Source organism: Asterias rubens, chromosome 9 (genome assembly GCF_902459465.1).
Source record: "Asterias rubens chromosome 9, eAstRub1.3, whole genome shotgun sequence".
Taxonomy (NCBI): domain Eukaryota; kingdom Metazoa; phylum Echinodermata; class Asteroidea; order Forcipulatida; family Asteriidae; genus Asterias; species Asterias rubens.
The window spans coordinates 4,279,007-4,292,548 of NC_047070.1; the positions used below are offsets into that span (position 1 = coordinate 4,279,007).

At 38.4% G+C, this 13,542-nt stretch overlaps 1 protein-coding gene across 1 annotated transcript; it reads left to right on the plus strand.

Annotated features, from left to right (window-relative positions):
- The first annotated feature begins 441 nt into the window (after window positions 1–441).
- On the plus strand, window positions 442–13,120 carry LOC117294641. The gene is made up of 14 exons (XM_033777142.1): window positions 442–775; window positions 1,726–1,874; window positions 3,178–3,367; window positions 3,510–3,764; window positions 5,166–5,264; window positions 5,485–5,625; window positions 5,975–6,249; window positions 6,679–6,886; window positions 7,249–7,503; window positions 8,167–8,265; window positions 8,737–8,859; window positions 9,451–10,536; window positions 11,130–11,509; window positions 12,907–13,120. The coding sequence occupies exons 1-14, from the start codon at window positions 589–591 to the stop codon at window positions 13,036–13,038; spliced, it is 3,579 nt and encodes a 1,192-aa protein (XP_033633033.1). The 5' UTR covers window positions 442–588; the 3' UTR covers window positions 13,039–13,120.
- Window positions 13,121–13,542: the final 422 nt, after the last annotated feature.

Genomic DNA, 13,542 nt, shown 5'->3' on the forward strand with positions numbered 1-13,542 from the left:
TCACGTGACAAGCCATGTAATTTCCAGTGTGGTGTTTCAATAGACCTTTCTTTTGCAACGTCACAGCCCGAGTTTTTGCCAACCCAGCTTGGAAAACTATGGCAAGCCGTAAGTGCAAATTAAGAAAAGATCGCTATTTTTTGTAACAATGTAACCAAATTTGTTGATTTTGTTAAAAACAAAACAAATAATTATGAGAGGTATTTTATTTAATTAAAAGTTTGCAGAAAATGCTGAATTTGGTTAAAACATCTGTTTTTAAGATTTAGTGTTTTACTAACATTCGGCCGACCATGCCAACCAAGGCGGTTTGTTTATCAACAAAAGAAAGTTCTATAGACGGGGAATTCGTTGTGTGCAATCGTGTTGTGGCTATCGCCATTGACATTCAGTAGCATGGGCCTACTATACACTTTGATCAGGATGGGCGTATAGTGTAGTCTGGCTTACAACCATAAAGACATACAACTAGGGATATGATAGACCGAGTAATGGTATTTCCGGAGCTGGAATTTTAAGCCCTGTAAACCTGGAATTGCAGACTCACCATTGAGCTCATTCGCGTGGATTCTGCATGGTGACTAAAACATGCCTTCATCACAGGTATTAGTCCGTCTTCCACAGACTACGCTCAAACGCAGACAGTTTAAGGATAAAATAACCATACATTTCCAAAAGTCGGAGGTCAGCAATGGTTTTGAAGTGGAGGATGTCAATATTATCCTGGAAAATGACAGTGAAATATGGCTGACAGTTACATTGAGCGAACCTGCAGGTTAGTTGGGCATTTTGTGCTTGTAATGTTTTTCTCCTATCTTTGTTATATTTCATTTTTTTAAATTTTCTTTTTTTTATGTAGGCCTATATATTGTTCACTTCAAAGGCCTAATCAGGTTATGTTTCCTATTCTACTTATATTCTAACACTCAGGTCAGGGCCATACTTTAGACTATGTAAAGGATAACTTTCCGTATGGCGCCACCACTTGTTCACTCATTTTTACAAAAAGGGAAATCTCATTAAGGTAAATACATGTAAGATACTATATTATTTCATATCGAATGAAAAAGCGGTGGCGCCATACGAAAACTTTTCCTATGTAAATGTCATGCAATTTAGTCTTCGGTCTACAGAAAGAAATGTTGACAACCCATGATGATTTCCTACATGACACTATATAGCCGGTGAATGTTCCATATTCAAATACAGTCATTTAAATGACATCCGATTTGAACTATCTTCGTTAAATTGGTGTTAATTGGGATTGCCATTGGCATGGGACTACAAATTGGTTTTCCCCAGAGGTGCAATGGGTCATCTGAATTGTCGTGGGCTACCGTCGACAATAATTAAATAATATACCATGTCGATATGGGAGAGAGGGTTTTCACCATACTTTTAAAACTATCCTTTCTCTTTGCTTTAACACATGCTTTGTTCTTGTACAGAAGTAGACCATCGAGCAATAAGTTAATTGCTCCATGAGTAGACCCTTCTCCTCTAAAAAGCTCTTATACTGAATTCCTGAGATTTCAAGCGCAGTGAAGACACAATGGGGTACACGCCCCATATCGAGCACCAATGTTGTGATATGCATTTTATTGTTGCAGTGTTCCAAGTATGTGTAGCGCTTAAGCATGACAATAATCATGGCCGTAGCTTTTACTTGGACCGGATGTTAACACTTTGCAAAAATGCTAACTGGACGTGTTTTCCAAAATACAGGTGTCGAGTTCGTACTTTCAAGAGAAAAACACCATGAACTGATCATTGATGGAGTTGCAATTCCACTTGAAGTAAAACCTGCACCAAGCTGGCGGCTAGTGTCACCTTCAGTTGATTCGGACTCGGATCTAGAGACTTGTGTGGTCTTGGTAAGTCCACTGTTTAGACAAACTGGTTATAACTTTGGCAAATGACTCTTAATTTTGGTTTTACCCGTATTGCTTGCACAGATGAGTGTTAGCACTGTATGACTTTCCCGAGTTTTGTGAACAAAATCACAGGCATATCACTCGGGTGGGATTCAAACCAACGAACTTCTGGAGCGAAAGTCTTGCCAACTATAGACCACCAGTAGCGGTTCGAGTCCACTGACTCTTGCTTTCATTACATCATGAATGAAGGTTTTCAATCCGGTTTCAAGGGGCCAGTGTTTCTGTGTGTTTCCCTCATACCTTAAATTAACATGAGCTCGAAAAACCGTTTAGTTCATGCATCTCTTCTCAAAATGCAAAGAGCAAGGAACAGCCTTGCTCCATGTCAAAATGTAGCACACAATGTTACACAGATTAGCGAAATAATAAACACCAAAGTGGACGTATGATTAAGCCAAGGCTAGAATACACATGTCTTAGCCAGACACACTACAAATGCAGAGACGAGACAAAACGGGGCGAGTCAGAAGGCTGGCACTATCACACAGTGATCACTATCACACAGTGATAGTTCCATGTGTCTTATGGGGGACTTAATCAACGGGCGTGGGACACAACATGGATAACTTCTCGTATGGCGCCACCACCTTTTCACCTCATTTTTACAAAAAGGGATATCTCATTGAGGTAAATTAAATACTATATTATTTCATATCATATAAACAAGTGGTGGCGCGACTGGCGCCATACGAAAACTTTTCCATAATTTTTTTGAGTAATTAACAATTACTGCCTTTTAAGTTGCATGACCCAATTTTTGCCGAATCTTGTTATAAAGTAACTTAGCACCACGAAACAGAGGAACAACAACCCTCTTTTGAACGCCATAAAGATGAGAAATTAATCTTTAATTACTGTTTAAAGGCCAAGGCACCTGACGAAGAGGCTGAAGTATGACTCAACAAATAGTCAACAAGAATAACTTTAAAGTTGTGATAAATTCAAACACAAATGTAAATAATTCACAACAATATTTGCTGTGTATAGGCAACCTCAAACACAGTGATCTTTAGCCAGTTGTTCATGAGTGTGCTTTGCAGTATTTGACGCGAATGGGGGAAAAAATCTATTGTTTGGGGAATTCCGAGTTCACGGTTCATTGTTCGTGATCGTCAAACCGGTTGCCTGTTAATTTTGCCCACAAAGACATTTGAAGCGCTGATATGACTTCACAACACAAAGGGGTCATTTTATATGTTTTCACGGTTTATTTTGTCTCTTTTTCTCATTAAATAAAAAGAAAGAAGCCGATGCCGAAGTTGAGGAAGATGAGCAACTGATCGAAGTGACTGGTTTTAAATGGTTACATGATATGGAGGTCCTTAAATTGTACTTTGAGAACCCACGGAAATCTGGAGGAAGTGAAATAGAGACGATCGAGAGAGATTCTAAGACTGGTGCCGTCAGAATTACCTTCAAAGACCCATCGGGTAAGTGGTATCATCCATCATGAAAGTTCACTGTGTATAGGTTTTTGATGAGGTCTTGAAATCAAGACAAACACAGGATACTTTTTACTCCAATCAAATTTTCAACATGCAATTTGTTGTTCTGATATATTCTGATAACCAGTTGCTGCTACGGTTGAAGCAAGGAAGCACAAGCTAGCCGGCGCAAATCTGAATGTTAAACTGATCACCAAGAAGAAACGTCGACCACTTCCAATCAACGCACGATGTCTGTTTCTAGAAGGAATACCAGATGGCTGCTCCTCTGAGCATTTAAAGCTCTTTATTGAGAATAGAGCATCCATGAATGAGGAACCAACCATCCAATATGGAGAGAAGCCTGGGACAGCTATATGTACATTCTCATGTGTTATTCCAGGTATGGTGAGATGCTCTCTAATTCCATTTGGAATTAGTGATTATTGTTTTGGGAAGTTTTGATCAATATGGAAAATAAACGACTTTGAAAAGTTATCTAAAGTTTTGCCATTCCTAACAGGACAATGAGGAATAGGGATTGACCACAGTTTGGATAATTCAATTATCAGTCATCGAATGTCATAAACAATTATCGCAATTTAAGTTTTCATATTTTTATCTTTTCAAAAACCATATTAATTGGTGAAGTGAAAATGTCTTGGAATGAGATTGATATTAAACATTTTTTATAATATACTGCTTTAGACTTTGGTACATAAATGTTTCTCAGAAGAAACTGGGTGTAACTTTTTAAGCTTAAAGGCAGTGGACACTATTGGTAATTACTCAAAATAATTATTAGCATAAAAACTTACTTGGTAACGAGTGATGGGGTTGATAGTATAAAACATTGTGAGAAACGGGTCCCTCTGAAGTAAGTTATCGAGAAAGAAGTAATTTTCCATGAATTCAAGACCTCAGATTTAGAACTTGAGGTCTCGAAATCAAGTAGCAGAAAGTACACAACTTCGTGTGACAAGGGTTTTTCTTTCTTTCATTATTATCTCGCAACTTCGAGGACCGATTGAGCTCAAATTTTAACAGGTTTGTCATTTTATGCATTGTTGAAATACAGCAAGTGAAAAGCATGCAACTACCAATAGTATTCATTGTCTTTAATGAAGATGTCATGTTACATTTTGAACTTGAAGCAGCAGCGTGGCTTTAGACCAATATCATGGTGCAGCCATCTTGAGTTCTTCCCATTGATATCAATGTAACCAAGACGAGGCTGGAAGAACAAAACAGTCTGGTTCCTATTTGCAAAATGATTATTAGCATTCATTAGTGTCACTCGAAACAAGGAACATGACCAAGATGGGGACATCATGAAAAAGGTCTATATGGTAGTTTTTATTAAGGGGAGGTCATATTTTTATCTTTTTTTAGGGCACTATTATATTTTTAATTATTCCTTATTTTGTTTAGGGGAGGGGGCACTTTAGGACACTGAAAAAATTAATTGTAAAGGTTCATGCCTACCTACCCCTAATCCCCTGGCTACACTGCGTTATTATAATTATGGGTTGTTTAACCAAAATAATTCATGATATTATCATGAAAAGTATCTTAAAAGAGTTCTGATTAATTGTTTCCAAATCGTCGTATCTCAACTTTTTAATTGTGTATTTTTATTATCAAAATACTTTTAACATTCAAGATATTTTAACAATGTTAAGGAAGAGATTAAGTTTGACACTAGCTAAGGAGTTTTATAGCACGCATAAATCTACCATATAAACTGCCTAAGTGAAATATTTATGTTTTGGAATAAAATAAACCTTCTTTATATCTGCTTCAGATCTCGATGAGACGTTGACTAATATTTCTAAGAAGAAACTTAAAGGCGTTGTATTAACAGCAGAGAAAGTTCATGAAACTGATGCAGTCTTAGTAACAGGTAAAATGTTTGCATGTGAAAACTTAGTCTTTCAGTCTTCAGTGTAGTTTTATGTCAATCACCTGTTCTCACAAAAAAGGTATTCATTTACAAAATTTGAGGGAATTACAGATACAAAACGTGAATTTATACTTGTGTTTTACTTAAATGTTAAGTAAAGGATATCATTGATTCTGCCACTAACTGAGTGCCTGTTTATTCACATGTTTTCCTTATAAAGGATGTTCACAAGTTGTAAGTTTGATTGAAGTCATTGATCTGTATTTTGACATCAAGAAGAAGAGTGGAGGCAGTGGAGTGAGAGAGGTACAACCAGGACCCGTGGATGGACAGGCAATCGTTCACTTTGATGACTGGAATGGTTTGTATTCAGATAATTCTTTTTACATTTTGGTATATTATTGTTCAGCAATTTTACTTCAAGATGTTACTCATAATAATCTTATTCACTGTAAGTTTTGATGAAATATTCTATGCCATCCAAAGTAGCACTCAAAAGATTTGAATCACAAAAGAGCAACTGAGGTAAGCATTTTTTTCTTGAACAATTCCACACCGAATCTTTCAAGTATGGGAGGATGGTACACTGAAATGAAATGGGTTCATGTATTACTTTTTGGCCAAGATGTGACAGCATTATTGTTTTTATTATTGTAAGAAAAATTTACTTATGATAATAATAAGTTTCATGTTATACTTATGCCCAAAAGTTGTGAATGGAGTGTTGCGCAAAGATCATAAGATTGGTGGAAAAGTAGTAAAAGCTGAAACGTATCATGAATGTCTTGGGAAACTGGACCATGGTGATCAGGCGTCCGTCTCACACACCGCTGGCAAGACAAGCCCTGAACAGTTGAAAAGAGGACCCGGTAATGTAGCATCAAGCATCGAGGGAGCTGAAGCACAAGAGACTGGCCAGAAAGTAGGGACGAAGAAACCACACCAAAGAGTCCAGGTACCATTCCAAGGAGAACAGGGAGGCAAGGCAAGTGTTGCTTTTAACTCGGTATCGACAAATTACAAATGCATTGTATAACTAAAAAAATGAATGGTCTGGGGGTCGATTTCACAAAGAGTTAGGACTAGTCCTAACTTAGGACTAGTCCTACAAGATATTAAAAACGTATGGCTAGTCCTAGGTTAGGACGAGTAACTTGTCATAATTCGAGATAAGACTAGTCTTAACTCGTTGTGAAATGCACCCCTGTACACGTTTGGTAATGACTCTGAAAATAAATGGCAATACAAACTTACTACGTAAAAAGGACAGCAACTTTGGACAATAACTTTTCACTTCGCAGTTGTGTGGTTGTGGAAAAGGTTGTTACTTTTTTATTGCAATGGCTGATGTTTTGAATGATGGAAGGGAATCTTGGTTTATTGTGTGTGTTTATTGTTGTTTTTAAAACCTAAGGCTGTTGACACTCGGGAAGGGTTCCAAGGAAGCCATAACGAAAGTTACGAGCAACTGATTGAAGTGACTGGCTTCAAACCGTCCACAGATGATGAGATCTTCAAGCTCTATTTTGAAAATCGTGGAAAATCTGGAGGAGGTGAAGTAGAGACGATCGAGAGAGATTCTAAGACTGGTGCCGTCAGAATTACCTTCAAGGACCCATCGGGTAAGTGTGATATCATGGCCATTAAATCTTGCAAGAATAACCAATACAAAACAACATCATTGGGAATGGAAGCCAAAAGAAAACCACTGCCATGCAGGTCCGGCCAGCGGCATTTAGAGTAGAGAGTCCGTTTTAAAGCAGGGCTCTCTCTGACGTGTACATGCATACAAAGCCTGACAAATATTACAGATTAAACAAATAAGTTTTTAGCAACCCTTTGAACTTGGTAATGGAGCTAGATTTGTTGATTGTGTTGGGGATGGATTTCCAAATCCTATAGGGCCTGCAACTTGAAAACAAACACAGTTATTAATTCTTCAAGAATTTTTGTTCTTGAAATATTTTTGTTTTTGAAAAAAAAGTTGCTGTTGAAGTTGAGAGGAGAAAGCACAAGCTTGTTGGTGCAACGCTGAAGATCAAACTGATCACCAAGAAGAAACGTCGACCACTTCCAATCAATGCACGATGTATGTTTCTAGGAGGGATACCAGATGGATGCTCATCTGAGCGTGTGAAGCTCTTTATTGAGAATAGAGCATCCATGGATGAGGAACCAACCATCCAATATGGAGAGAAGCCTGGGACAGCTATATGTACATTCTCATGTGATATTCCAGGTAAGGAGGTATTAAAATATATAAATGAAACATAATAATTGATAAAACAGTTGACTATTCCAACCTAAAGAAATTGTGTTCAAGTAAGAATGTGCGCAGAAAAGTAACATACTCAACAAAAGCTGTATTCAAACTGGATATTCTTTTTGAATAATGATGCCGACGGGCCAACCTTTTGGATAAATAATTGGCCTTCAATGGATGTCAGTAAAGCGATATAATCTTTTTTTTTTTATTAATAGCAGTGGACACTATTGGTAGTTACTCAAAATAATTATTAGCATAAAAACTTACTTGGTAACGAGTCATGGGGAGCTGTTGTTGGTAGAAAACATTGTGAGAAACGGCTCCATCTGAAGTAATGTAGTTTGCTAGATAGAAGTAATTTTCCACGAATTTGATTTCGAGACCTCAGATTTACAATTTGTGATCTCGAAATCGAGCTAAAACTGAGACGAAAACTATTACTTTTACTCATTTCTCAAAATTTACAGCACCTCAGTAAGTAAAATTCCAAGGGAAGCTTTCTACTATCATAATCTTCAAACTGTGTAAGTTTAATGTAAATCTGTGGACATTGTGATTTTTGTTAGGAAAAAGTACATTCACCCTTTAAGTCATGACATTGTCTAACTGAATGCAATCTTGCCTTCACTGCTTTAGAATTGGATGATGTTATAACCAAGATTCCAAAGAAGAAACTTCGTGGCGTTCAAATAACAGCAGAAAAAGTTCATGAATCCGATGCACTCCGAGTACAAGGTAAATTATGCATGTGTGCCTGGTGTTTATTTATGTACGATACTTTGCAGGTTCACTTGTAACAAACCCGTGAAAATTTGAAATCAATTGGTCGTCGAAGTTGCGAGGAGATAATAATGACAGAAAAAACACCCTTGTCACACGAAGTTGTGTGCTTTCAGATGCTTGATTTCGAGACCTCAAAATCCATTTGTTGTTGTACAAAATGGAAATAAAACAAACAAACTTCAACCACGCCGAGACATGTCCAATTTCATTGAACAAACATGCAAGTTATCATTTACAACTTAGCAGAACTAACTATAGGTATTATATGGTATACACAATGTGAAATGGTGTAGTTTGGAAAATCAAGAGAACAGAATTTAAACATTTCCCATTCACCATATTGTTCAGTAAATCATTATAAATATTGTATTACTGGTGTTAACTTTCTTTATTGTTTCTTTACATATTATCTTCCTTATTAAGGATGTCCGCAAGACATAGATTTTGAAATGATTGAGTTGTATTTTGACAACAAGGAGAAGAGTGGAGGCGGTGGAGTGAGAGAGGTACAACCAGGACCCATCGTCTACTTTGAAGACTGGAAGGGTATGTACAGCACCTATCTTAATCAAACCAAAATAATGGTCTTCATTTTGAACTTACTCTATAAATCTAAGTAACTTGATTTAAAGACGCTGGACACCTTTGGTAGTTGTCAAAGAATAGTCTTCTCACTCGGTGTATCTCAACATATGCATAAAAAACTGTAAAAATTTGAACTCAGTTGGTCGTCAAAGTTGCGAGATACTAATGAAAGAAAAAACACTCTTGTCACACGAAGTTGTGTGCTTTCAGATGCTTGATTTCGAGATCTCAAAATCTAATTCTGAGGTCTCGCAATCAAATTCGTGGAAAAATTACTTGTTTCTCGAACACTACGTCACTTCAGAGTGAGCAGTTCCTCACTATGTTTTATACTATCAACAGCTCCCCATTACTTGTTACCAAGTAAGGTTTCATGCTAAAACAATAATTTTGAGTTATCACCAATAATGTTTACTGCCTTTAAATGCAATGAGTAATAATTCAATTGAAATAAAATTAAAGAAAAAAAACGCTTCAGAGCCAACAGCATGAATCTGCTGATAACAAAATCACCGGATTGTTATTTTACTAAAATTTATTTCATACCTACAGTGGTTCAAGACGTTTTAGCAAGAGGTCTTCATAAGCTTGGTAGTACTGAACTTCGAGTCGACTCATACTATGAGTTCCTCGGAAGACTGAGCCCGCTTGATGCCCCAACTCCACATATCCCAAAACCAGTGTCAGTAGAAGTACATGAACCTATTATGGAATTCCTCTATGGGAAAGGTGAAAATGCCAAGAAGAAGTTGTTGAAAGACTTGGCCAAGATGAAAGCCAATCTGCTGTGGCCGGATGGTTCTCAGAAGTCTCAAGCTAAACTGAAGCCAGTAGAATATGACTCCCAGCCTCAATCATCATGGTTGAACTGGGAAAAGGAAGCTGTCGATGTTCTGACCGACTTCATGAACGGATACAAAACAGCCCGAGTTCCAGTTCCGCAAACACTGTGGAAGGGTGCTGCTGATAAACTGCAGAAGATGACTACAACTTGCTCGATGGTCCCAGATGCTCAACGTCATGAAGTGATACTGGTCGGGGAGCACCGAGATGTTGATGTCACTGAAGCAACAATCATTGACATCATCATGGAGTTACAGAAGGAGGCTGACTATGATGCTGAACAAGTAACAGAAGACATCAACTGGGATACAGAGATCCTGCAGCTTTTTACCTTGTGTGGGATTAAACAAGAGATCGAAAAGTCCTTTCCAGCTCTGAAGATTACAATTTTCAGCTCTCCTGGTAAAACTGGCATTACTCTCGGGGGAACAAGGATAACCGTCAAAGAGGTGGAGCTAAAGATAAGGAGGAGGATGGACAGTTTGGAAAAGACTGAGTTCAAAGTTGGGAGTATCAAAGTGCGGTTTGTTCAGAGTGTTCTTGACAAAATTTATGAAGCTCTAGGGTCAAAGGATATTCTCGCAGCATGCAGTGGATCTGATGATGGGAAGATCACAATACATGGTGCTACTAGCAGAGATATCAGGGAGGCTAAAGCATACATCGACCATGAAATAGATGAAGATGTGATTCCCATCAAAGGTTCTGCATTAGCTGTTGTACAAGGCAACGAGGGGAAGAAACTTGTAGATTGTATCAACAAGCAAAAGTTGGTCATGGTGGAAATGAGGCAAGGTATGTATACTGATAAAGTATAACTATTGAAAGTTATCGAACAAAGAAAAAGTTAGCAGAGTTAGATTTGAATCTGCGACCTCCCTGGTGTGTGTGTGTGTGTGTGGGGGGGGGGGGGTCTCCATGTTATTTTTGTCAATGTTTATGCTAGTCAAAATCCGTTCAAAATGAAACTTTCGTTTTAGCCAGGGATCACACAAACTGCCTGGGAAATGACAGTAGAGAGGTTAACTATTTAAAGGTGGACCCGACTTTTTGCTTCAAAAAACAAGTAATAAGCCACAATTTGTGAGAAACTAACTTAAGACAGGTTAACTGGGTGGATTTGAGTTAATCATGAGTTGCGCAAAGACAAATTAATGCTAGAGTTGGATTTTAACTTGTAATCTCGGGGTTAAAGTGCCGACGCTCTACCAATTGATCCATTTATAGCCCTAATACTGTTGGCTCGATATTTTGTTAAATTGTCATTTTGTGGTTTATCACTGGTACAGTTGAAATTATCATAGAACCTATACATTTTTTAGTGGTATTTTTTGAAAAATTGTTTCGATTCTTTTAATTTAAACAAATTATATTTGTTATCTTTGCAGACAGTATCGAGCTCGCGGGATTCAAGTCTAAACTGGAGGAAGCGAAGACTCAGATCATAAAGTTCCTTAAAAACACAACAATTATTAAGGAACACATTCCTTGCCGCGCTGCTGATCTAAAGACAATCGATAACCTCTGGCCTGAAGAAGTTGAGTTTGTAGAAATGAAAAATCAGGCAAACTACGTCAAAATAGAGTCGAGGACACACGGAAGCAAGACCGGTTTTGCTATTGAAGGCAACCAAGACGGCATTGAAACCGCTCGAAACTGTTGTCTGTTGCTAATGGAAAGACTTTATAGAAACCAAGAAGACACACACAAAAGTTATAAGCCACAAACAATAGCTGTAGATCAGCTGCAATCAGATCAGCCAGCACAGGTGAATATTATTGTCATTAAGTTATAATATGTTAAATTGATTTTAATAAAATTTGTGACTTAATTAAAGGCAGTGGACACTAATGGTAATTGTCAAAGACTAGTCTTCACAGTTGGTGTATCTCAACATAAGCATAAAATAACCAACCTGTGAAAATTTGAGCTCAATCGGTCATCGAAGTTACGAGATAATAATGAAAGAAAAACACCCTTGTCACACTAAGTTGTGTGCGTTTAGATGGGTGATTTCTAGACCTCAAAGTTCTAAATCTGAGGTCTCGAAATCAAATTCGTGGAAAATTACTTCTTTCTCGAAAACTATGGCACTTCAGAGGGAGCCGTTTCTCACAATGTTTTATACCCTCAACCTCTCCCGATTACTCGTCACCAAGAAGGTTTATGCTAATAATTATTTTGAGTAATTACCAAAAGTGTCCACTGCCTTTAAGGCTCTGTAGTGGAGTGTATTTTTAAAGGCTCTGGACACTGTTGGTTATTACTAAAAAATAATTATTAGCATTAAACCTTACTTGGTAACGAGTAATGGAGAGCTGTTGATGGTACATGTATAAAACATTGTGAGAAACGGCTCCCTCCGAAGTAACGTAGTTTTCGAGAAAGAAGTAATTTTCCACGAATTTGGTTTCGAGACTTTAGAATTACATTTTGAGGTCTCGAAATCTAACGTCTGTCAGCACACAACTTCGTGTGACGGGTGTGTTTTTTCTTTCATTATTATCTCGCAACTTCGACGAACGATTGAGCTCAAATTTGCACAGGTTTGTTATTTTGTGCATATGTTTGTTTTGGACAACTACCAATTATAGTGTCCAGTGTCTTTAAGGGGATTAGCTGATGCATAAACGATGTATGATCAAGTGCAACAAATCTGATTGAATTTGTTTTGTCAAGCAATGGTAAGAGATTGTAGTTGGGTGCAAGAAATTCAGGGACTGACCCGAGACACGGCTCTCCTGGTAGTTGTTTTTCTTCGGAGAGGAGGGTGGGGGGGGGGGGGGGGCAAAAAGCGAATGTGTGAGTAGTGACAAGTTGGGAATCAATATGTCAAGCTTGTTTACTTTTTATGACATGTTTGTTTCCTTCAAAAGTTTAATCTAAAGCTCGGATTCTGTCTGATAATTTCATTATCCTACTAGAGAAGCTATACACAATCGGTGATCGTTAAATGTATCATAATTTTGATACCCGTAAAGTTAATGTTTTTACATCACATTATCTTAAGATTTAAAAAAATAGTTGTCCACTGTAGAAGTCTACGAAATATACTTGTTTTTTTTTCTTTTTTTCTTTTACAAACCAGCAGTTACAGAACGTAATGGTAAAAACAAAAGCAACTGTTTTTTCGTCTATGTCTATCTTTCTCTCTCTCTCTTCCAGGCCTGCAGTTCAGTAGAAGTTGAGATTGACCCAGGCCCTGCCAACCCGCTGCCTGCATCCTTTCCACGTCCTCCAACCACCGACTTATCCGTCTATTGGCAGTCTCTTCCTCCACGTAACTCCGTTGACTAGGCTCCTCTGAATCACCGGGGAGCATCGGGTTCTCAGCGGGTCGTTGCCCAACAGTGCGCGGGGAAACACAACGCTGGTCCCCATCTCGTGGCTGACCCCGACCCGCTTCTGCCTGGGTGATGTCCGGCATGAAACAGTGCCTCTTACTAGGACGTCTGAGGACAGTGTTATTTAAGAATAATCTTTCGGCTGCGACATCGCCATCTTCTAAACAGTCGACAGTGTCGATCAATCGACTGTCTCGCCGATCGGAACTTGCTGCTGTGCGGGTGCAGAATGCATTGACTTTGGCCGACACCACTCGGAACTCTTTGACCGCGCGGTTGTGCAAATCTACCCGTCTGTTCTCCCGCAGTTCGTCCTGATCCTCGGAACCCTGGAAGCTTTTCCCCAATCCGCTGCCGGAGTTCTGACTTCCGTGTCTCGACCTCAACTCGTGCAAGGCTGATCCACCGTCACTGCCCAAGGACAGTCCCGGAACAGACATGGATCTTTTCAAAGTCC